Source organism: Convolutriloba macropyga, chromosome 11 (genome assembly GCF_964194025.1).
Source record: "Convolutriloba macropyga chromosome 11, txConMacr16.3, whole genome shotgun sequence".
Taxonomy (NCBI): Eukaryota; Metazoa; Xenacoelomorpha; order Acoela; family Convolutidae; genus Convolutriloba; species Convolutriloba macropyga.
The window spans coordinates 17,079,356-17,105,087 of record NC_134478.1 but is presented as its reverse complement, the minus strand read 5'-3'; the positions used below and the strand labels follow the sequence as shown (position 1 = coordinate 17,105,087).

General features: G+C 36.5%; 1 protein-coding gene across 1 annotated transcript in view; it reads left to right on the top strand.

The window, feature by feature from the left end:
- Window positions 1–25,732, top strand: part of LOC142349667 (uncharacterized) — a 138,544-nt gene that overhangs the window by 41,327 nt on the left and 71,485 nt on the right. Inside the window, exons 11-17 of the mRNA XM_075401390.1 lie at window positions 4,061–4,298; window positions 5,738–5,928; window positions 8,321–8,505; window positions 8,803–9,049; window positions 13,476–13,595; window positions 14,396–14,505; window positions 15,277–15,512. Coding sequence (XP_075257505.1) covers window positions 4,061–4,298; window positions 5,738–5,928; window positions 8,321–8,505; window positions 8,803–9,049; window positions 13,476–13,595; window positions 14,396–14,505; window positions 15,277–15,512 — 1,327 coding nt within the window. The remainder of the gene's footprint in view (window positions 1–4,060; window positions 4,299–5,737; window positions 5,929–8,320; window positions 8,506–8,802; window positions 9,050–13,475; window positions 13,596–14,395; window positions 14,506–15,276; window positions 15,513–25,732) is intronic.

Below are 25,732 nucleotides of genomic sequence, written 5' to 3'. Positions count from 1 at the left end.
GAAGTTATTGAACAACACATACCCTCCGGCTTTGCTCTAATTTTGATTGAGAACGGTTTTTCAACAACAAAAGAATTCGTTATCGACAGCTCCAAAAACTGCATGACAAATTTCATTAAAAAACTACATGAGATGGCGCGAGAAGTATACTATGCAAAGAGACGCTTTCCGATATATTTGGGACAACAAGTACCAAATCGAAGTAGTATAGTTGACTGTTGGATATGTGAAGAACCTTTCGGACCCGAAGATACAAAAGTGTTGGACCATTGCCACCACCGCGGGGATTTCCTTGGTTTTGCACATGAAAAGTGCAACTGGATAAGACGCACAATCAATTTCACTCCCGTAATTGGTCACAACATCGCTAACTACGACCTTCACCACGTATGCTTGGCACTTCGAGAAATTGAGCCATCAACAACAATAAACGTCATCCCATCTACAGATGAGAAGTACATATCGATGACGTTCGGTGTCCTAACCAAAACAGTCACGGGGAGAGATGGAAAAGTCAGAAAAATTTACGAATATTTACGTTTCATCGATTCTTTCAAGTTTTTAACTAGATCCCTTGAAAAGTTAGTTGCTAACCTACCCGCTTCGGCTTTCGCAATTTTCGATTCAATGTTCGATGGCGATCAGTCAGTTGATGCTCTAAGTTCGATTGAAGAGAAAGGAATATACCCCTATTCGTACATGACTGACCGTTCAAAGTTCGCAGAAACAGAACTTCCCCCACTCGAAAAGTGGAAAAACAGCTTAGACAATGGAAAATTGCAAATTACAGAGGAAGAACTACAAAAAGCAAAAACTGTTTTCGAGACTTTCCAATGTCGTAACCTTGAAGACTACCATAACTTATATCTGAAGTGCGATACACTTTTGCTTGCGTGCGTGTTTGAAGAATTTTGGAGACTGTGTATGAACACCTATGGACTGGACTGTGCACATCACTACAGTGCCTCAAACCTCGCTGGTGATGCATTTCTCAAAATTTGCCGGGCCAATATTCAATTGTTGACAAATCGAGAACATCTGGAAGTTGTTGAAAATATGATTAGAGGAGGTCTCGCCTCGGTGTACGATGAACGTTACTTCAAGGCGAACAACAAGTACATGGAGAATTATAACAGTGCGCTCGAGTCTACTTTTGGTTTCATGGTAGATGCTAACAACCTGTATGGTGGCATCATGAAAACAGAACATCTACCCGTTGGTGACTTTTTGCTGGTGGAAGTCCCACTCGAGCAGGTACTCAATACACCGACTGATTCTCCCATAGGTTACATCCTTGAAGTAGATTTGACGTACCCACACAATATACGAGACCTCCATCGTGATTTCCCTCTCGCGCCAACAAAGCAAATAGTACCCGATGAGTGGTTGAGCACTTACCAGAGAGAGTTGAAGTTCAATGTCAACATGCCGCGGTCATCTGTCCCCAAGTTACTACAAACCGTTACGGACAAAAAGCGGTACACGCTCCATTACCGGAATCTTCAACTTTATGTACAACTCGGTCTGGTTGTTGACAGAGTACATCGCGTGCTCCAATTTTCACAAGAAAACTGGATGGAGCCATATATCAGATTAAACACGGAAAAAAGACAGACCGCGCGGAACAAATTCGAAGAAAATTTGTTCAAACTTATGAACAATAGCGCTTATGGTAAAACCTGTGAGTCAAAAAGAAGGAGAATGAAACTTACCTTAGCGCAGAATGCAGATCAAGTGCTCCAGAATGTCTCACGCTTTACCTTCAAGACATTCAAAATTTGCGGCGAAAATTTAGCTGCTATCACGCACGACCCAAAGAGAATCTTTTGGGATAAGCCAACAATTGTTGGCGCGACAATTCTAGAATTAGCTAAATTTCAAATGTATAGGTTTCACTATAATATAATGAAGCCGCATTTTGATTGTCGCCTGCTATATTCTGACACAGACAGTCTTTTCTATAAAATTCGATCTGACGATTTCTACAAGGAATTAGCAGCAAAACCCAATATTTTGTCGGAGTTTGATTTTTCAAATTACCCTAAGGAGCATCAACTTTTCAACAACAACAACAAACTCGTCGTTCTCAAATACAAAGATGAATTCGCCGGAAAACTCATCGACGAGTTTGTTTCGCTGAAGCCGAAGTTATATTCCATAACTTCAACAGGTAAAACAGATTTATGTTCATTTATAACTTTGGTGTTATTATGGTTAGTCATTATCACACATACATCACACTAAACTTTAAGAGAAGCCAGCAAGCATTTTTTTGAAAAACTTTCTGAGGACAAATTGATAAAACTTGTCGCAACTTTTTTGTATTTAGATTCCCGAAAAATCTCTGCAAAAGGTGTTACCAGAGCTGCCAGGGAACAATTAACGCACCAGAAATACAAAGACGCTCTGTTCCTCTCATCTACACTACGAACACCGAACAACAGAATTGTGTCAGACCGTCACGTTCTACAGACTGTTTCAATTAATAAACTGTCCCTGAGTCCCCTCGATGACAAACGTTTCATTCTTGAGGGCGGTATAAAAACTTTGCCGTACGGTCATGCCGACGCAATTGAAGCCACTGATCTTGAAAGTGATCCAGAGTGGGATGCACCGACGCAAGATGAAATCGAGGATCTCTTTGGGGAAGAATGGGAAACGGATAATGAGTCGGACAGCACGCTCCCTGCTTCTACTGAAAGTTGGCAGCCACCCGATCCTGCCCTTGAAAGTTGGGAGCCACCTGATCCCGGATTCAACAGAATAATAAACGAATCGGACTTGGATAGTGACGATAATGTCGATTTCGAGGCAGTAATTGACGAAGAATCTCCAATCAATTGTCCATTCATAGATTATGAAGCTGTTGAATCTGAGGACGGAAGAGAAATAACCGATTCGGAGGAGGAAGAAGCAATACCACCGCGTAAAAGGTGTCGACGCACATAAAAAACAGCAATTTTCAGCCTTATTTTTACGTCTGTAATTGTTAAGATTGTGTTTTATGATTTATATTTTAATTAAAACTGTTTAACCTACTCTATTTTATCCCCATTTGTATATATTTTCCCTATGACACTTCAAAAAATTTAAATATTTGCATTTTTTCGTTCATTTCGTGCTAATTTTGTTGTAATTTTTCGTTAAAAATGGCTCAATTTTTGCTCAAAACCCATTTCAAAACTCTAACCTACCCGTGCTTAACACTGGTTTCAGTAGCAACGCGTTTTGTCGTGATTTGTAACCTTTCGATTGTACAGATTTTGTGTTCAGTTTTGGTTCAATTTCTCAACCCAAGTTTGTGTTGTTTAGTTAAATTTCAATTGCTAGATTTGAGCAAATTGCGTGGTTTGGTTCTACAGTAAATTCACAGTTTATATCCAGTCGTTCTGATAAGTCTAAATTTTTCACTCTTTGATAAGAATAAATAATTCCCTCAAAGGAGGGGGGAAATGTTTGGATAATAATTCGGCATAAACCGAATAATTCCTTCAAAAGCGGGAAATGGAGGGTTAATAGGTTTGGATAATAATTCGGCCGGAAGGGAGCTGTCCCTGCATGTAAAAGGTTGGGTTGTCCTATCCCATGCAAAAGGTTGGGTTGTCATAGCGCATGTATCGGGTTGGGTTGTCCTTCCCAATGCAAAAGGTAGGGTTGTCCTCAGGACAACCCTATCTCTTACATGGGATGACAACCCCCCCCCCCCCCGATCTTCCATGGTGTAAACGTTACTACTATGGTATAAGTGCCATAATGGGCGAGGCTATAAGTTCTATGACCACCAAGCGGGGGGGGGGGGTTAATGGGAAAGACCCACAGACTTTTGTAAAAAGACAGTTATCTGGTTATAGATTCTTGCTTGAAAGACATTTGTCCTACAACTATTTTGTCAAAAGATGATTATCCTGATAGACTTGTTATAATTTTTTGTAAGCTTGCAAGATGACAGTCAGTTTCGGACTATGGACGTTAAACAAATGATATTCAAACTAAAAGCAAATAAAATTGACTGTGAAGAAGCAATAAGATGTTGAGGACATATGTTTTGTTTATTTTTCAGTCCCAGAAGAGCCGACAGGAATTACACTGACAGCTACTAATTCCTCAGCGTTCACGTGCACGTGGTCTGCACCCTTAGTATCTGGCTCACTGATGGCTGGATATCAAATCCAGTTCAATGCTGTCAACTCCCCTGTCAATGTGTCTCTGTCTGAAACCCTCCTCACCATCGATGCAACCCTGACCTCTTACGGGACTTTATTGGATGATACGCCCAATGTTTGTTATGTCAGATCACTGTAAGTTATTCGAGGCTTCTTTTAACTGTATTGAACTGGGTGACGTCTTAAAAAATAGACGTACCAAAATGTAGAAATTTCAACCAATGTGATTGGTCGAGAAATTCAAAACACTGTACCTCTATGCGTTCAATTAGCCTAAATTGGACATAGCCGAATGCTAGATTATTTTTTTTACCGCTTCTGGCCATGCCTCGCGGGCCATGGCTATGCCTCAGCGGACCGTGGGACTTGATATGAATCTATCACAACCGAACGTGAGACCACCCGGAGTTTACTTGCAGTTCATTTCAGCAATGAATCAGCATCTTTTCATCATGTATTTTTGTCTTACAAGAGTTCTGATCATGACATATTTTACACATATCATAGTAGAATTCATAGCCTTTTTCTGCCATTTCTATGCCTAGGATGGGTATTTAACTGGAGTTTGCATTTGCAGGATGAGTTATAAACGGAGGTTTGCATGCGCAGGATGAGTTATAAACGGAGGTCTGTAGGCGCAGGATGAGTTATAAACGGAGGTCTGTATGCGCAGGATGAGTTATAAACGGAGGTTTGCATGCGAAGGATGAGTTATAAACGGAGGTCTGTATGCGCAGGATGAGTTATAAACGGAGGTCTGTATGCGCAGGATGAGTTATAAACGGAGGTCTGTATGCGCAGGATGAGTTATAAACGGAGGTCTGTATGCGCAGGATGAGTTATAAACGGAGGTTTGCATGCGAAAGATGAGTTATAAACGGAGTTTTGCATGCGAAGGATGAGTTATACACGCAGGTTTGTATGCGAGTACTGCAGTTCCCCCCCCCCCCCCAAAGTATAATTTTTTTATTTCGGCTTATCGCGATTTCTGAGAATTTTTTTTGTTAACACGCATATCCTATTTTAAAACATTGAGAATTTGTTGAGCAATCAACCAATCGGAAAACAATATTCCTATTTTCTCTATTGTGATTGGCCAGCAATAAAATTTCTATATTTTGTTACGTCTGCCATTTTCACTAGCGCCATTGAACTGTATTAGAATGAGACGTTCACATTATCACCTTATCCTGCCAAAATTATTTTGCTCGATATTATTTAGGCCGAAGGGGGCGTTTTTTGGTGTTTTTAGACCCAATTTCTTCCAGCTTAAATCTCTGGATAATGAAAACTTAGGATAAGGATATAGTAAAATCGTTTTACTCGTAGATTCGAAATATCTAGAATTGATAGTGTTATCAACTATCGAATTGAATTGTAAATAACAATTTGTAAATGAGCTGTAAAAAGTTTAAATTCAAAAATTGCTATTTATTCGAACATATTTTACATTTTAAATCATTTTATTCAATTTTTTATAAAACAATTTTAGCATGACGATAAAAATGTTGTCCGAAAACGATGGTTTTAGTGCAACAATTTTAAGAAATTTATTTATTCCACACTGGCTTTAGTGCACAATGTTCGACGGGTGCCATATATGGTAAGTGGGCGAGTGCTACAGCCTACCTCTCTCCCGAGATACCGACAGTTGTGGCGGTTGGAGTGTCCACTAGCGAGGTCCAAGTGACAGTGGAACCTGCTTCTGCCAATCTGAACACTGCTCACTACACTGCCACCATTTACAGAGATAACACTGCTATTGGTTAGTTGTCAAATCAACGTTGAAAAACTCAATATGCCGAGCTGGTGAAATTAGTGAAAACAAAAAAGAGAACAGAATTTGCAGAAATTCGAAAGGCACAGTTAGAGAGTGTATGAACATTGAAGTTTTACAGTGTTATACCGAAAAATAATCTATCAGTGAATAAACGAACAAAAAACTTAAATCAATAAGCCGACAACATATGCAAATAATGCAAAAAAAAATTAAAATTTGATCGTAGTTGCAAATTCTTTTTTCCGCCGTTTTATAAGAATTTACCCAAACTCAAAAAAACTTTAGATGCCAAAACTATATTAACCTGATTTTGGGAAACGAATTTCTCATTGATTGGCAGGGCTCATTGAACTGCGATTTCTTTCATATATTTTGCTTTTTATTGTTTTTTGCATTTTTTGCGTCAGCCAGACTTTATGCCAGCCCCACATTTTTCTTATTCAGACCGTTTTTGACTTTTTGAGGCATCCCGGACCAAAATATATGCTATCGAAATATAACTATCTGGGTCTAGAATTTTAGTACGAAGAGAAAATTTTGCTTTTTGGGAAAATTTGGCACCACTTTTGGCCAATATTTCAGTTCAATTTATAGCTAAAATTCTGATCAACATTTTCTAAATTTGATTTTCATTTTTATCATTATATAGTTGGAACCTTTTTCGCTGGTAGCTAAGAATAACAGTTATGTTTTCTGACAGCAAAAATATAGAAAAAAATACATTTTTGGAAAAAAAGTTAAAATAATGTGGGCCCATTTTTAGCCAATTTTGGTCAATTAAACTTCCTGAATTTACTCATTGAGTTTTTTTCTCTTCTGTTTTTGATTTTCTGAGATTTTCAGAAATAACAAATGGAATATCATTTGAAGTTTTACGAAGAGCACACAACGTCAAATAGAGTTAACTTTGAATTCGGAGTCAATCAGAATGACTTTAATATTTTTCTAGTTCTCAAATTGTGTTGAAAAAGAATCTAAACTATGAGCAGATGGTATGATAAATGATAATTGTAGTGCTCTATAAGCTCTTTTGAGTCTTCGTAAAACTTAAATGTTTTTCTCTGAAACTGTTTTCTGGAAGTTAAGGCGAGAGCAGCCACCATTGTTTAAAACGAATTGTTTAAAACGAAGTGCCAAGTCAACTGTTTCTGCCATAAATACAGATCTGGTGATATGGTGCCTTCTATGTTTTGCATGTGGGAGCGTTCTCTGCTCTGAGACATGCAAGCCTTCTTGTTTAGGTTACTTGGATATCAGATTTGTCTTCACAAGTGCTGCTCGATATCAGAATTGTTTTGAAATGAAGAGATTTATTTATATTGATTCCTACTCGTAGTTTTTTTTTGTTGCGGATGCTGATGAATCTCAGCGAAACCTGGTATTCACAGCCTCTTTCTCGAGTTTTACGCCCTCCTGGCTCTTCACTCTGTTTTAGTTGACTAAAACTTCCTTCAAAACAATTAGTCGCTCGATCGTATATAGGACTGTAACTTTAAATGATTGAAGTTAAGAATATCCTTAGTGATAAACTATGCCAAATCTATTACTTAATTTTGTTAGATTTCTGTCAATGGTACCCTTGATGCTAACTTCCTGTGCGGAAGCTTAACCAATATGTAGAATTTGCCGGTTTTAAAGTGTTGCAGTACTTGGAAATGAAAGATTAAAGTTGGTGAGGAATCAAATTATAGTCGATCTGAGAACGAACTGCTTGTGGTACCAGTTTCTTGAAGTTCTTAAAAAACAGAGATATACTATTCAAACAATTCGGAAAAAAATTAAGTCATAAGTTAAATATCATCTATAGTGTAAGATTCACTGATCAATAATTGGTTAATCAAGTAAAGTGATTCAAGTCAGCATTAACACAGTAAGTGTTAAGTAGCTGCACTATATGCCTTTGTTGACCAAAAAGGAAACAATTGTACATACGAAGCACTAGATACCTCAAATATGTGGCATTTGACTATGCAAGATCAGTTAGTATATTACATTAAGATATAAGATTTCATTTCAAGAAACTTAACGATATATAGAGAAAATGTGAAAAATTGCATTTAGCATCAAATAAGTGCTAATTGCTACCCTGGTGGACCGCTAATTTATAATTGGAATATTGAACGAAACCATCAACCAGATAGAAGTGTGTAGAATGGCATTGGGTATTGCTTGTACCGTATTTTTGTCATAGACAAAATTCGGTTACGTTTCTGTCCACGAGCGGATGTTCAAAGCAGTTTTTCTTAACATGATCTTTTTTCACCCAATTACCTTCATAAGGTTTTAGTAGTACACTTTGCCTAAATTATTGGAAGCTCCATTATTAAATGAGCGCTTTTTAACAAATTTAACTCTCTTATGTGAAAGACTTTTTCAGCCGAGAACATAGCGCACCCCTGGTTCTACACTGATACGGGCAGATCTGCAGGTAACCAGTATTCATATACTGCTACTCTCAAGTCAACTGGGGGTTTGGCCTCGGCCAGGAGCAATACCTCAGATGCATGTACTGTTCCCAACAATGTGAACGACCTCTCTCTTACATTCTCAAACTCATCACAGGTGAAATATTTTGGAAACAATACTAGAGCTACATCCAGTGCAGAATATGTTCTTCAGTTGATTCTTTTCACATTTTGAATTTAATCCTATTAGCAACGGTATCACTTTCGTTAAAAATTCAAAACTATGATTTTTCGACAAATTTTAAATCTATTAGGCCCCCTACCCACACATTCAAAAATGCCCCGAATGCCATTTAAAACCTCTAGTTGCAATATCGGCGTTACAGTATATAGGTGTTGCAATATACTGGGAAGCCATAACACGATAGACCCCAGATTTATATTTTTTCCATAGGTCACAGTCTCATGGAGTGTACCAAGTGGGATTGTAGAGGCATTCGTGGTCCAGGGCAACGCTTTCATCGGAGATACCTCGAGAACAGTGATCAACGTCACTACTGGACAAGACGACTATTCGATTGAGATCCCCAACTTACTACAGGAGTCCTGTCACACAGTGGTGGTAGTGTCCATGGTGTACTGCAATGCAGTGAATGTGTACAACCAGACCAGTATTGGAGCCAGCATCAAAGCATGCACAAGTAGACATTGCCATTTGTTTCGTTTCAATTTAGCTTTTACTATTTGCTTCTATAGCTGTAAGTTGCGGAAGGCGAAAGCTACATTGCGGTCCTCTTGATTTTTACGATTTCAGGAGAAGTATGAGATAAGGGTCTTTTTAAAGGTAGGATTATCTTCTGGATAATCCTTTCATATCTTCTATATGGAAGGATTATCTTCTGTTTTTTTTTTAACTTAAGCAATCTTTAAACGGTTTGTTTCAGTTGGTTTGTTTGAGTTTTCTTTCATTTGTTTTTTTTTTAATAGCCGCCCTCATCTTCTCAGCCGGCTATTATAGCGCTCCTATTTTTTTTACTTCGTCGAACTTTTTTTCGCTTTACCATTTTGCCGCTTTTTCGACATTTTGCGTGAAATCTTTTTGACTTCTCTAGGCTAGTTTCTCTCTTCTCTCATTCTGCTAAAAGTGATTTTGAACATCAGTTGCTCAGCAAAGCAATTCAAAATGAACAGAGTCAGTATAAAAAACTGAAGTCAGAAATAGAAACGGGATAAACCCATAAAGCCCAATTTTAGATGCCCGCTATTTGAACGTCGTTCCTATAAGTCTTAGTTACCATCTCTAATGCTTATTGGTATTGATAGTAGCACCTGTAGCCTCTCTCTAAGAAACAGAAGTATGTTCAACTACGAAATGCCATCAAAATAAGTTGGACTTAAAAAATGTTTTTGTACAAAAATCTTTTTTTTTCAATATATTCTATTCTTTCAATCCTAATCATGCTTATTGGAATCAACGGCGGCTATTTTCCGGCAATCTGCCGGGTATGTTTGTTGAATAAAAAAATAATTTTTGGTTTCTAGAGCTGCTTTATTTTATTCTGTTGTCGTTGTGTTTTGATTCCGCCTCTGAGTGACTCAAAAATTGTTACGCACAAACGTTTCGTTGGATATAATGTGCCAGAAATACGCCAAAATATTTGTTTGCGAATTTTCTTGATCTTGAATCCCGTTTAGAATTTTTCTAATAGATTGCTACAGTATGCAAATTCAAAAAAATGTTGGTGCAAACTAACTTATAATCTAGACAAATGCTCTTTTGTAATGGTTTATAACATAGTGTTTGATTTTTCAATGGAATTTTCCGGGCCCCACTAATAGTATAATAATAGTGCATCTTTGTCAAAATAAGATGACAAAAGTTTTTCGTGTTAATTAAATTACTTGTTTAATATACTAATATTCTACTTGACCTGTTAATGTGGTAAATTTCCTTCAAGTGTGCTCCTCATTTTTTTGAAAAGTTCAGTCGTTCGTGGAATGCTGCGGGATTTTTTGTAGTTCATTCGGCATTAGATTGTTTCGTTTTATCAACATTCCGGTATTTGTAAAGATTTTTCATATAAGTTTTGATTTGATCCACTTAAGGCTGTTTGAGTCTTTCCCCATTATCCTTAAGAGTGTTTTCAAACCGCAGCTGATTACCAAAGGAAACTAAAGTTAAGGCGTTGAGTTTCATTGATATTAATATCATTTAGTGCGTTTCAGGTTTGATCTAAAATGTTGATAATTCGAGTTTTTCATTTTACGCTGCTTCCAAAGAAGGTTGAATAAATGAGATAAACTTTTGGTTTTTTCCGCTTTTTGTTTTTATGCCTATTTGGCGAAGAGAAGAGACAAAGCAGTCCCAGACAAAACAGTCCCAAATAGCAAAATATTCCCAGACAATGTAGTCCCAAGATAGCAGACAAAACAGTCCGAGAAAAAAGAGTCCCGGACAAAACAGTCCCGAAATGCAATTTATTCCCAGGCAAAACAGTCCCGGACTAAATAGTCCCAAGATAGCAGACAAAACAGTGCGAGACAAAACGGTAACGGAAAAAACATTCCCGAAAAGCCAAATGTTCCCAGACAAAGCAGTCCAGAACATAATAGTCCCAAGATAGCAGATAAGACAGTCCTTGACCAAACTGTCCCGAACAGCAAATTATTCCCAGAAAAACCAGTAACAGTTTTTAAAGCGTCAAGTTGCTTTTATATTGATATCATTTAGTGTGTTTCACATTCGATTTAAAATTTCGATAGTTTGAGTTTTTCATTTTAATTTGTTTTTAAAGAATGTTGATTAAATGAGAGCAACTTTTGGTTCGTATCCTCTTTTTAATGTTTTATGCCTGTTCGATGACGAGACAAACGGTCGTAGGCAAAAACTTCCCGAATAGCAAAGTTTTCCCAGAAGAGAGTCCCAGACAAAATTGTCCGAAGATAGCAGACAAAACAGTCCCAGAAAAAAAGAGTCCCGGACAAAACAGTCCCAAATTACAGTTTATTCCCAGGCAAAACATTCCTGGACTAAATAGTCCCAAGATAGCAGACAAAACAGTCAGAGACAAAACGGTAACGGAAGAAACATTCCCGAATAGCCAAATGTTCCCAGAGAAAACAGTCCTGGACAAAATAGTCCCAAGATAGCGGTTAAGACAGTCCTTGACCAAACAGTCCCGAACAGCAAATTATTCCCAGAAAAACCAGTAACGGTTGTTAAAGCGGAGAGTTGCATTTATATTGATATCAGTTGGTGTGTTTAACTTTTGATTTAAATTTTTGATAGTCCGAGTTTTTCATTTTACTTTGTTTTTAAAGAATGCTTATTAAATGAGGTCAAATTTTGGTTCGTGTCCGCTTTTTGATGTTTTATGCCTACATGGTGAAGAGGCATACGGTCCCAGACAAAACAGTCCCGAATAGCAAAAATATTCCCAGAAAAAGACTTCCAGACAAAATTGTCCGAAGATAGCAGACAGGACAGTCTCAGACGAAACAGTCCCGAATTCCAATTATTTCCAGAAAAAACAGTCCGGGATAAAAAAAGAACAGGCCCTTACCAAATAGTCCCAAGATTTTAGACGAAACAGTTCCGGACAAAACTGTCCTGGATAGCAAAATAAACCCAGACAAAACAGTCCCTGAAAAAAATAGTCCAAAGCAAGCAGACAAAACAGTCCCAGATGAAACGTCCCGGACAAAACAGTCCCGAATTGCAATTTATTACCAGACAAAGCAGTTCTGTGCAAAAAACAGTCCAGGACAAAATAGTCCCAAGATAGCAGATAAAACAGTCCCGGACAAAACAGTTCCGAATAGCAAAATAATCCCAGACAAAACAGTCCCGGAGAAAATAGCTCCAAGATGTTAGACGAAACAGTGCTGGACAAAACAGTCATGGATAGCAAAATATTACCAGAAAAAATAGCGGTCGAAAATAAATAGTCCAAAGCAAGCAGACAAAACAGTCCCAGATGAAAGGTCCCGGACAAAACACTCCCGAATTGCAATTTACACCCAGACAAAGCAGTCCCCGACAAAAAACAGTCCCGGACAAAGTAGTCTCAAGATAGCAGACAAAACTGTCCCGGACAAAACAGTCCCGAATAGTAAAATAATCCCAGACAAAACAGTCCCGGACAAAAGTCTCAAGATTTCAGACCAAACAGTCCCGGTACCCAGACAAAACAGTCCCCGAAACAAAAATAGTTTAAAGCAAGCAGACAAAACAGTCCCAGATGAAACGTCCCGGACAAAACAGTGCCGAATAGCAAAATATTCTCTGACAAAATAGTCCCAAACTAAATTGTCCCATCTAAAGCTTGTTAGACATGTGCACACCAATTAACGAAAAAACTTTTTAAGTTACCTATATGATTGTATGTCATTGAACACATATTCAGCTGATTACAACATTTTTTCCAGATAAGTTATTTTGAACCGAGTTTTCAGGTTAATCTCAATTTATATCAGTTTTAAAAAATGCATTCAGAAGCTTAACTCATAGATTATATTTGTTAATTTTTTGTAAATTTTTTTCACAGGTTTTTTATGCGGAACTATTTTGTCTGGGGCTGTTTTGTCTGCTTCTATTGTACTATTTTGTCAGGGATTTTTTTGTCTGGGAATATTTTGCAATTTGGGACTGTTTAGTCTGGGACTGTTTCGTCTGGACACGGCCAATCGTTATATATTTTCTCTTTTCCTTAAAGTTTTTGTATGGTACAGATTTACCCAATTTTTCAAACTGCTTTGTCGGCTAGAAGTCAAAACTGAAAGCATAAGCGTTCCTTCAAGTTTCAGATTCCGGGAGTTTTTTCTCGCAATTTATCTTTATTTTTGCCTTGTTCCAATTGTTTTCTAGAATTTTTGTTTTGCATCTTGTTAGCTTCTAATTACTGGCTGACCTAATCACTTCTGTTGATAATAGATATTTAGAGTCATAGACGGCGAAAACATTTCTATAGATATACGAAAACAAAAATGAGGTAGTTTTTTTTAGTTTTGTGTCTCGTAGCTACTGGATAGCTTATAGAATGAAGTTTTATTGGAGAGTTTTGCTGGTACTGTGATGTAACCGATACGAGAATCACATTCGTCTGTCACTATATGCCTTCATTTTAGCTGTTCTGCCTCCAAACATCACAGTGACAGCTTCTGCCTACAATCAGATCACGATTGTCTTCAACGACACTCAACCAGCATACACTTATCATCTGTGGAGGGGTGATCTCAAACTCACAGGTATCCGTTTATTCCTTAGAGACTATTCGTTGAGTATTTCTTCCCAAGTTGAGGTCCCTGATGGAATTGACCTCTGATCAGACTCAATCGAAAACGCACCTGTTATTTCTGCGATCGAAATTACATTGTCTTGGATACTTCAGAAAAGCAGGATAGTCTGATCAGAGGTCATTGCAGTCTGAAACGGTCTGAGCAGAGATGGTTTTCATTTGAGGCCTCGCGCTGGGTTGTTTAACTTCATGCATATGAACTACATTACATGCATTAGGTAAACCAAATTGCGAACATGAAAACCAGTACTTTGGAAGTTATAATCGCAAAACTCTTAAATGCGATTTACAATTACATCAGATTAAATGCATTTTCTTGCCCATAAAACATGCAAAAAATTATCATTGCATATTAATTCATTGTAAATTCAAACACTGCCAAAACCATGTGCAAATATCAACCCCAAATACTTGCCCATAAATTGACAAAATTGTTAGGTAAAGTAAATCCACTGTATGTTTTTTCCACCTATTAAGATACGGCGTGAATATTACTTAAAGGTGAGGGCGAGTTCTCCCTTTGCTATCCGGTACCTGCTCTGCAGTGAGCTAACATGTCTGTTAGTCTAAGTTGATATTTTTTTGCTTAGAACAATCTTGTCTCGAGGTCTAGTCTTTTTCCGCCCTCTATTAAGTTTTTTTGTCGGACACATCTACATTTGTATATTGGTTGATGAACTGTTCATAACTTTTCACATTTTTTGTCAAATGTCAGGCGCTTAAGTTTTTTTGTGGTTGTTTGATGATCAGGTGTTACGTCATATGTGACGGTGGACTCTCTTGGTCTCACAGCGGGCGAGGAATACTGCTACACAGCTGTCATTGAGAAGAACGGAGTCACGTCTCCGAGATCTAGTCCTGTGAGTGCATGCAGCCGCTTATATTGAAACAAGTGATTTCCCTCTTTCGGACATCTCTGCAATAAAAACCAGATAATAACGTCATTGAAACATAACCGACTAAACGTCGGAAGAATTGCTCTCGAACAACTAGTGGGAGCTCTAATCAAATGCAGCTTGCTTCAGTCGGGGGGGGGGGGGGGGGGAGAGCTTAAATGGGACTAAGAAGTTCAATGGTGGGCTTCAAATAACCACATTAGAGGTTAACATAAATTACTATTAAAATTTAAAGTGAAAAATGGCACCAGTTTCGGCGCACTTTTCAGTTGACTTTTGGTATTAAATTGCCGCCAATTGAGTTCAGCTGCTTGAAATTGTGATTGGGAGAGAATTTTAGATCACGCGAAACGCCAAAAGTCAAGGGCGTAAAAATCACTCGAAAAGTCAAAATTGTCAAGTGAAAATTTTGAACAAAAAAGACATACACGTTTACAATAATTGCTATGAACTTCGTTCAAGAGCAATTAATCAGTGTCACAGTGACACTAGGTTGTAATGTGTAGGCTCATCTAGAACCAACTATTTATAAATGCAAAGTTCAGATTTATTCAAATTTAGTGAGATAAGATATACTCATCTCAAAACCCCCTTTTAAGTACAGTTTTTAGTTACGAGCAAATGACTGAGCGGCAAATTTGAACCGTTACTGTGGAAATGAAAATTCTTTCTTCTTAATCCAAAGGTTGTGCGACAAATCTCGCGGTCTTTATTGTGAAATTTTTTTATTGTTAGATCTGCGTATGCGCTATGCCCACGTCAGTGTCTGGGGTGACAATCACGGCAGCGGACGACACCAGCATCACAGTAGAGTGGGTGCCTCCGAGTGACATTTACGGGTTCACCCGAATACAGGTCAATGACCTCCACACAAACGACACTGCTTTCATTGGCTCATTCAGGATTGGAGTGACAAATATTGTTGATATTCCTGCCCTGAAACCCAATACGCCATATGCAATTACTATTACGTAAGCAATTCTCTGCCCACTAGACAGAGTTTTGGTCTCGGTCACAGTTTGATGAATTTTTTTGACCAGTTGCTGCCTTTTTGGATGTTACAGACGATTATAAGCAGATTATCAAACTATTATAAGCGTCATTTTCATTATGTCGATTTTTGGGAGCAACTGTCTTAATTAATTACTGTCAATTATGCAACTGATATTTTTCTCGATAATGATAGTAGTTATAATTATAAGAGCTCAACTGTTTCTGGAAGATTGACTTTCACAATTTGTGTTTCAAATTTGGAAGAGATTTCTATTCAAATTTTGCTACTTACTTTTTTTAAACAAATTTTTGTTTTAACAACGTGAAAAGTCTCTCTTCTTTCTCGTGCGATTTTTTTGTTCTACCGATTTTTTTTGCCTGATATCTTTTTTTAGTCTCCTCAAAAATGAGAGCTGAGCAGTTAGTTCTCTCTCTCTCTCTCTCTCTCTCTCCTCTCTCTCTCTCTCTCTCTCTCTCTCTCTCTCTCTCTCTCTCTCTCTCTCTCTCTCTCTCTCTCTCTCTCTCTCTCTCTCTCTCTCTCTCTCTCTCTCTCTTAGATCTTCAATAGTCTCTAAGTTTACAAATCACCAACTCGGCTGATAATAGAAGAAATCAGGCTGTGAGGGGGCAGTTTCATGGCCGCTTTGACCCCCATCCCTATCCCTTCCCCACTCCATCCCCTCCCCCTCAACTATTTACCCCCCTAAGAACTCCTGATATGCCCGTTTCTTTTACTGTTATCTCCCTCAGTCATGCTTTAGCTCGCTTCCCTAAACCACAGCCAGCTACCGACGATGGCAACTGCTCATCATCTATATATTAATTCTAACTCGAATGCTATACCACCATGTTTAAGCGCCTGTCTTCACATGTTTTAAAGCCCCTTAAACATGCAGCCTAGCGTAATGCATGCCTGCTATGCCACCACATTAAAGCGCCAATCTTCACGTGTTTTAATGGTTCTTGAACATTCAGGCTAGCGTTTTGCATGCATTTATTTTGCATGTGATGCGCAATGGTTAACAGCGGTCATATCTAGACATGTGCGTGTGTTCTGTAGCTTAGTGTTGGCTTGCATGTCGGTGATGTGTATTTATGTGTGCGTGCGTGAGTCCGTGAGTGCGCATGCGTGTGTGCGCGCGTGTGTGTGCTTGCACGTAGGCATTCAAATGACCATTTTGCTCGTTTCTTTTCTGTTTTGGGACGTTCGCTTAGTTTTCGAATGTTTGCTTATTTTTCGAACGTTTGCTTGGTTTTCAAACGTTCGATTCGTTTTCGAACGTTTTCTTAACTTGACTGCCTACGTCTATGTGACTGTATGTATGCGCGCGCGCTTGTGTTTGCCTGTTAGAGAATGTGCGTCGTTGTGACCTTCAGCTGAACTGACGTTAACCATGGCTTGGAGTACAACCACGGAAATAGGACATTGATTTTATCCCTGTGTGTGTGTGTGTGTTTGCGCGTACTTGTTTGCGAGTGTGTGTGTGTGCGTGCGTGCGTGCGCTCGTTTGAGACCTTGAGCCCTTGACATTTAACTGAAGTTAACCAATGCATTGAGTTTAAACAGTGAGTTGCGTTAATGCAATACTGATCGTTCTTTTTACAGTTTATTTTTCCTAATGCATTGATTTTTGCAATTCCAGGATGTTCGACGGTTTGGTAAACATTCATTGATGATCAAAATTAATTATGGCGGACAGGTCTGAAATGGTCAGGTTTGTGAGTATTTGCTCAGATTTTTTCAGTGCCTCAATCATCCTGCAGTTCAGTTATTTTGCTCGCTTCTCTTAACTAAACCGTTCTTCGTTTTTCTTCGCTAAAGTTAAGTTTCAGAAATGACTGCTTTACCAATAAAAGGACTGCAGCAAGGCTTTAAAGCTCAAATCCAAAATTATGGAGCATCAAATTATGGTTGCTATTGAACGGCCGCAGACGGCGTTAAGTTATTCTGTCTGTCAGTCGAAAAGCCGAGAGTCCGACGGAAGGAAACTCAAAAAGTTGAGCCCGGCGATAAGAAATTGTCCCGAACTTCTTTTAACTTTCTTTTCTCACCTTTTCTCATTTCTTTTCTCTTTCTTTTCTCATTTTCTTTTCTCACTTTCTTTTCTCACTTTCTTTTCGCAATTTCCTCACTTTCTTGTATCGCTTTTTTTTACTTTCTTTTCTGACTTCCTTTTCTCGTTTTCTTTTCTCACTTCATTTCCCACATTTCTCACTTTCCTCACTTTGTTTTCTCACTCTTTTCTCAGTTTGTTTTCTCACCTTCTTCCCTCACTTTCTTTTCTTACTTCCTTTTCTTTTTTTTTCTGTTCTCATTTTCTTTTTTTTTGCTCTGTTTTCTCGCTTTCTTTTCTCCCTCTCTTCTCTCACTTTCTTTTCTTACTTTTTGAATTTTGTTCTCACTTTCCCTTCACTTTTTTTCTCACTTTCCTTCACTTTTTGTCACTTTTTTTACTTTCTTCACTTTTTTCTCACTTTTCTCCTTTTCTTTTCTCACTTTTTCTTACGTTCTTTCGCAATATCTAATCTCTCCTTTCTCCCTTTCTTTTCTCACTTTCCTTTCTCGGTTCCTTCTAACCTTTTCTCACTTTCTTCGCTGCCTTTCTTTCTCTCTTTCTTTTTTCAATTTCTTCTCTCACTTTCTCGCTTTCTTTTCTCACTTTCTATCTTTTCTCACTTTCTTTCCTTTTTCTTTTCTCGATTTCTTTTCTCACATTTTTTCACTTTTTTCTCACTTTCTTTTCTCACTTTCCTATCTCGCTTTCTTACTTTTTTTCAATTTCTTCTCTCACTTTCTTTTCTCACTTTTTTCTCTCATTTTCTTTTCTCAATTTCTTTTCTTCACTTTCTTTTCTCATTTTTCTTCTCTCTTTTTTCTCACTTCGTTTTCTGACTTTCTTTCCTCCCTTTCTTTTCTCACTTTCTTTCATGTCTTTCTTTTCTCACACTTTGTTTTCTCACTTTCTTTTCTGACTTCCTCTTCTTGCTTTGTTTTCTCATTTTTTTTCACTTTCTTCTCTAATTTTATTTTCTCACTTTTTCTCGCTTATTTTTCTTTCTTTTTTTCTCACTTTCTTTTCTGTCTTTTCTCGTTTTCTTTTCTCACTTCATTTCTCACATTTCTCACTTTCCTCACTTTGTTTTCTCACGTTCTTTTCTCAGTTTGTTTTCTCACCTTCTTCCCTCACTTTCTTTTCTTACTTCCTTTTCTTTTTTTTTCTGTTCTCATTTTCTTTTCTTGCTCTCTTCTCTCACTTTCTTTTCTTACTTTTTGAATTTTGTTCTCACTTTCCCTTCACTTTTTTTCTCACTTTCCTTCACTTTTTTCTCACTTTTCTCCTTTTCTTTTCTCACTTTTTCTTACGTTCTTTCGCAATATCTAATCTCTCCTTTCTCGCTTTCTTTTCTCACTTTCCTTTCTCGGTTCCTTCTAACCTTTTCTCACTTTCTTCGCTGCCTTTCTTTCTCTCTTTCGTTTTTCAATTTCTTCTCTCACTTTCTCGCTTTCTTTTCTCACTTTCTATCTTTTCTCACTTTCTTTCCTTTTTCTTTTCTCGATTTCTTTTCTCACATTTTTTCACATTTTTCTCACTTTCTTTTCTCACTTTCCTATCTCGCTTTCTTACTTTTTTTCAATTTCTTCTCTCACTTTCTTTTCTCACTTTTTTCTCTCATTTTTTTTTCTCACTTTCTTTTCTTCACTTTCTTTTCTCATTTTTCTTCTCTCTTTTTTCTCACTTCGTTTTCTGACTTTCTTTCCTCCCTTTCTTTTCTCACTTTCTTTCATGTCTTTCTTTTCTCACACTTTGTTTTCTCACTTTCTTTTCTCACTTTCTTTTTGCAATATTTATGTTTTCTTGCTTTCTTTTCTCACTTTCCTTTCTCGCTTCTTTCTCACGTTCTTTTCTCTCTTTCTTCTCTCCCTTTCTCTCGCTTTCTTTTCATTTCTCTCACTTCCTCACATTTTTTCGCTCTCTTTGTTTTCTCCCCTTTTTTCCTCATTTTCTTTTATCGCTTTTTTTCACTCTCTTCTGAATTCCTTTTCTTGCTTTGTTTTCTCAATTTATTTTCACTTTCTTTTCTCATTTTATTTTCTTACTTTTTCTCGCTTATTTTTCTTTCTTTCTTTTCTCACTTTCTTTTCTCACTTTTTGAGCATAGTTCTCACTTTTCTTTCTCACTTTATTTTCTCACTTTTCTTAACTTTTTTCTCACTGTGTTTTTTTTCACTTTTTGTTCACTTTGTTTTCTCACTTTTCTCCCTTTCTTTTCTCACTTTCTTTTCTTACTTTTTTTCTCTTATTTTCTTTTTAGCAATTTCTTATCTCTCCTTTCTCGCTTTCTTCTCTCACTTTCCTTCCTCGGTTCCTCTAACTTTCTTTTTCACTTTCTTCTCTACCTTTCTTTCTCACTCTTTTTTCAAATTCTCCTCCCACTTTCTTGATTTTTTATTTCTTTCTTTTCTCATTCTCTTTCCTCTTTCTTTTCTCACTTTCTTACCTCTCTTTTTTCTCATGTTCTTTTCTCAGTTTGTTTTCTCACCTTCTTCCCTCACTTTCTTTTCTTACTTCCTTTTCTTTTTTTTCTGTTCTCATTTTCTTTTCTTGCTCTGTTTTCTCGCTTTCTTTTCTCCCTCTCTTCTCTCACTTTCTTTTCTTACTTTTTGAATTTTGTTCTCACTTTCCCTTCACTTTTTTTCTCACTTTCCTTCACTTTTTTCTCACTTTTCTCCTTTTCTTTTCTCACTTTTTCTTACTTTCTTTCGCAATATCTAATCTCTCCTTTCTCGCTTTCTTTTCTCACTTTCCTTTCTCGGTTCCTTCTAACCTTTTCTCACTTTCTTCGCTGCCTTTCTTTCTCTCTTTCTTTTTTCAATTTCTTCTCTCACTTTCTCGCTTTCTTTTCTCACTTTCTATCTTTTCTCACTTTCTTTCCTTTTTCTTTTCTCGATTTCTTTTCTCACATTTTTTCACTTTTTTCTCACTTTCTTTTCTCACTTTCCTATCTCGCTTTCTTACTTTTTTTCAATTTCTTCTCTCACTTTCTTTTCTCACTTTTTTCTCTTATTTTTTTTTCTCACTTTCTTTTCTTCACTTTCTTTTCTCATTTTTCTTCTCTCTTTTTTCTCACTTCGTTTTCTGACTTTCTTTCCTCCCTTTCTTTTCTCACTTTCTTTCATGTCTTTCTTTTCTCACACTTTGTTTTCTCACTTTCTTTTCTCACTTTCTTTTTGCAATATTTCTGTTTTCTTGCTTTCTTTTCTCACTTTCCTTTCTCGCTTCTTTCTCACGTTCTTTTCTCTCTTTCTTCTCTCCCTTTCTCTCGCTTTCTTTTCATTTCTCTCACTTTCCTCACATTTTTTCGCTCTTTTTGTTTTCTCCCCTTTTTTCCTCATTTTCTTTTATCGCTTTTTTCACTCTCTTCTGAATTCCTTTTCTTGCTTTGTTTTCTCAATTTATTTTCACTTTCTTTTCTCATTTTATTTTCTCACTTTTTCTCGCTTATTTTTCTTTCTTTCTTTTCTCACTTTCTTTTCTCACTTTTTGAGCATAGTTCTCACTTTTCTTTCTCACTTTATTTTCTCACTTTTCTTAACTTTTTTCTCACTGTGTTTTTTTTCACTTTTTGTTCACTTTGTTTTCTCACTTTTCTCCCTTTTTTTTCTCACTTTCTTTTCTTACTTTTTTTCTCTTACTTTCTTTTTAGCAATTTCTTATCTCTCCTTTCTCGCTTTCTTCTCTCACTTTCCTTCCTCGGTTCCTCTAACTTTCTTTTTCACTTTCTTCTCTACCTTTCTTTCTCACTCTTTTTTCAAATTCTCCTCCCACTTTCTTGATTTTTTATTTCTTTCTTTTCTCATTCTCTTTCCTCTTTCTTTTCTCACTTTGTTTTCTCACTTTCTTTTCTCACTTTTATTCTTCACTTTCTTTCCGATTTCTTTTCTAACTTTTTTTCGCACTTTTTTCTCGCTTTCTTTCCTCACTTTCTTTTCTGGCTGATTTTTCTGCCTTTCTTTTCTCACTTTCTTCTCACTTTTTCAATATTTTCTCACTTTATTTTCTCACTTCATTTTTCACTTGATTTTTAATAGCCGCCCTTATCTTCTCAGCCGGCTATTATAGCGCCCCTATTTTTAGAATTCAAAGAATTTGAATTGTATTGTTGCGCTGTGTTTTTTTTATGATGTGTTCACACATTTTTCAATGACTTTGATCTTTCAAAACGGGATAAACAGGTAAAGCCCAGCGGGCGTTAAGTTTCATTAGAGGCCCAAAGTGGGCTTTAGTAGTCCTTCAAGTGCTTATAATGGTGCAACTGCTGGGATGGCCTTAATTTCAGGTTAAAAGGTCATTTTTAGGAGTTTTTGGGCTCAAAATGGTGCAATTTTTCATCTTTTGTGTTTTTTTAGGTTTTTTGTTTGATTAGTCTTAGGTTGAAATTTTTAAAAGTTGATGAAAGCTTTTTGCGAGACAAAATTGCTTGTTATGACCATTGTATGAGCTATATGTTTTGGTACTACAAACACAAACACGCAAAATGATCCCTATTTTTGCAATTTTTTTCAGGTTTTTTGAAAACTTTTGTCATATTTTGAGTTTTTTAGCCCTAGGTTTCAAGAAACCTCAACTAGAGTCTTAGTTTCCAGTGGTATCGGAATGTTTTTCCAGTTTTTGCCATCATGATTTGTAGCGTTTTTTGACAAAACTTGCTATTTTTTTCATGGCTTTTGACATTTATTGTCATTATTCAAGTTGTTTGAGTCCCAGGGGCAAGAAAACCTCATCAGTAGTTGGATAATAAGTTACTTAAAATTTTTTAGTTGTCATGGAATAGGGTTCAACTTTTGAATATCACAAATTTTAGCGATTTTTTTTCAGGTTTTTGAAAATTTTCGTTATTTTTCAGTTTTTCCAGCTTCAGGGATCAGGCAATCTCTTTTGAGGTTTGTTAATAAGGCACTGCATAGTTTCTAGTAACAATGGAATGGTTTTTAACATTTTATTAACATTTTAATGTCTCGAATTTTAGCATTTTTTTTATGAAATCTGCATTTTTTTCAGGTTTCCTCAAGTTTTTGTCAGTTTTTGATATTCGTCTATTCTCAAGTGCGAGAAAACATATTTCACGTTCTAATAAAAATATACTGCATAGTTTTTAGGTTTAATGGATTTCGTTGCAACAATTTAACCTTTCGACTTTTAGAATTTTTTTATATAAAATTTACAATTTTTTCAAAATTTTTCAAAATATCTGTGTTTTATTTATTTTTTCTTGCCTCAGTAGCCAGGTAACTTCATCCAGTGTTTGATAGTATGTTATAAAATTGTTGCTAGGGGGCAATTGAATGGCTTTCATCCTTTTAATTGAACGAATTTCTATTTTTTGAAAGTTGAAATTTTAAAAATTATTGTCTATCGATCTATGAGCCTATGAGTTTAAAGCTTGGAATTGGGTTACTGGATAGCCTCTAGAGACACAGAAATGAATCTGAAGATATTTATATCACGATTTTCAGCAAAATTTCCTTATAATTTGCAATTGATTTCCTTTTTTAATTTTCGAGTTAATCGATCTTCAAGGGCCAATGAATATTTTTCAGGTCTTGCTGAAATAATACTGGAACGATTTCAGAAACAAAATTGCTTTTTAACATGTTTTTGGAATGGTATTTTTAAAGGGAAAAAGTTTTGCCTTAGGTTTAAAAGCTGTAAGAGTTTTAGCAATGAGTTTATTTTTGTTGAGGTTTGATTCTTTTAGTTTCTCATTTTTATGAGATGATTTTGTTTGTGTTCTGGATGAAATTGTTCAATTGATCTGCTGGTCAGGTAGAGTACGTCTGAGTTTTTTCATTCAATTCTTTGAATTGTAATTCAGGACTTGTCCCGCTATGTTTTTTACTTCGTCGAACTTTTTTTTCTCTTTACCCATTTTGCCGCTTTTTCGTCATTTTGCGTGAAATGTTTTTGACTTCTCTAGGCTAGTATATTTGAAAGCAATTGACCTGACGTTAGTTTGTTATGTATTTAAATTACTTTCTACTGGACCAATTTTGCGACAGTCCTTTCAAAACTTTCTTATGATTGCCAAAATGGCACTGTTACTGAATGAAAATTTTTCAAACTTGAATAGGTCGCTTCGAACAAGTAGAAACCTGATTGTCCACAGATTGCTCTAAACAAGGCTCTCCTTATACGTTCTTTTCTCACTTTCCTTTCTCGCTTCTTTCTCACGTTCTTTTCTTCTTTTCGCTCTTTCTTCTCTCCCTTTTCTCTCTCGCTTTCTTTTCATTTCTCTCACTTTCCTCACTTTTTTTCACTCTCTTTGTTTTCTCCCTTTTTTTCCCTCACTTTCTTTTATCGCTTTTTTATACTTTCTTTTCTGACTTCCTTTTCTTGCTTTGTTTTCTCAATTTATTTTCACTTTCTTTTCTCATTTTATATTCCCACTTTTTCTCGCTTATTTTTCTTTCTTTTCTCACTTTCTTTTCTCACTTTTTGAGCGTTGTTCTCACTTTCCTTTCTCACTTTATTTTCTCTTTTTTCTTAACTTTTTTCTCACTTTGTTTTTTCACTTTTTTCACTTTGTTTTCTCACTTTTCTCCCTTTCTTTTCTCACTTTCTTTCCTTACTTTTTTCTCTTACTTTCTTTTAGCAATTTCTTATCTCTCCATTCTCGCTTTCTTTTCCCACTTTCTTTTCTCGGTTCCTTGTAACTTTCTTCTATCATTTTCTTCTCTACCTTTCTTTCTCACTCTTTTTTTCAAATTCTTCTCTCACTTTTCTTACTTTCTTTCCTCTTTCTTTTCTCACTTTCTTGCCTTTTTTTCTCACGTTCTTTTCTCATTTTCCTTTCTCACTTTCTTTTCTTTTTTTCTTTTCGCACTTTTTTTCACTTTCTTTCCGATTTCTTTTCTAACTTTTTTTGCACTTTTTTCTCGCTTTCTTTTCTCACTTTTTTTCGCACCTTCTTTTCTGGCTGATTTTTCTCCCTTTCTTTTCTCACTCTTTTCTCACTTTTTCAATATTTTCTCACTTTTTTTCCTCACTTCATTTTTCACTTGATTTTTAATAGCCGCCCTTATCTTCTCAGCCGGCTATTATAGCGCCCCTATTTTTTTTACCCCGCCGAACTTTTTTCTCGCTTTACCCATTTTGCCGCTTACAATTTGCGTGAAATTTTTTTGACTTCTCTAGGCTAGTATACTTGAAAGCAATTCACCTGATGTTAGTTCGTTATGTATTTAAATTACTTTCTACTGGACCAATTTTTCGATAGACCTTTCAAAACTTTCGCATGATTGCCAAAATGGCGCTGTTACTGAATCAACCTTTTCAATACTTGAATAGGTCGCTTCGAACAAGTAGAAACATGATTGTCAACAGATTGCTCTGAGAAAGGCTCTCCTTATACTCGCTATCGCTAGGAAACCTTTCTTCAAAGCTCATTATTAGACAGTCGCAGAATTTTTGCTAGCCTTCGCCATTCATTTTGTCATATTAGCGAGCCAGACGTTAGAAGCGTAGAGCAGTATTGACAAATTGTATGTTTTTTGCTTTCGAATGATAAGCAATTATTGTAAACGTGTGTGTCTTTTCTATGCAAATTTTTCCCTTCTCCGTTTAGCGCTTTTGTTCGAGAATATTCTTCGACTTCTCAACTGATTTTTTCACGCACTTGTTCTTGATTTTTGAGTGATTTCCATTGCTCTCACTCCAAAATACATTTTGTTGATCAAGCAAAACCGTTTGTTAGAGAGTCTAGTAAAAACGCCCTGATAGGATGCTTAATACCTCCGTCGAGGTGACGTAAATGGACTCAGGTGGTCGGTGTTCGAATCCTACCTTGTGTTGTTTTTTTCGCGCCCATAAAGAAAAAATCATCTAGGCCCCGAATTAAATTGCCTTGCCTTTCATTCGAGAGCAATTTTCCTACGTTAGCCGGTTTATCTAATTATATTAATAACTTAAATCTGTTGCTCGTAAAAAACTGGCAGATTCCTCCAAATATGTTATCAGAACTGTACCAAGATGGTTTTCCAAACGATTTTGAAGGGAATGTTAAAATCATTAGAAAAAAGTTTAACTTCCGATTGATCAATTCTTTTCACTTTAAAATTTGAAGTAGAAAAATATAGGAGCGGCTATGTGTATTTGCGGTACTTCCTTGACCCGAACCTGCCCCATCATTTAAATTTGTT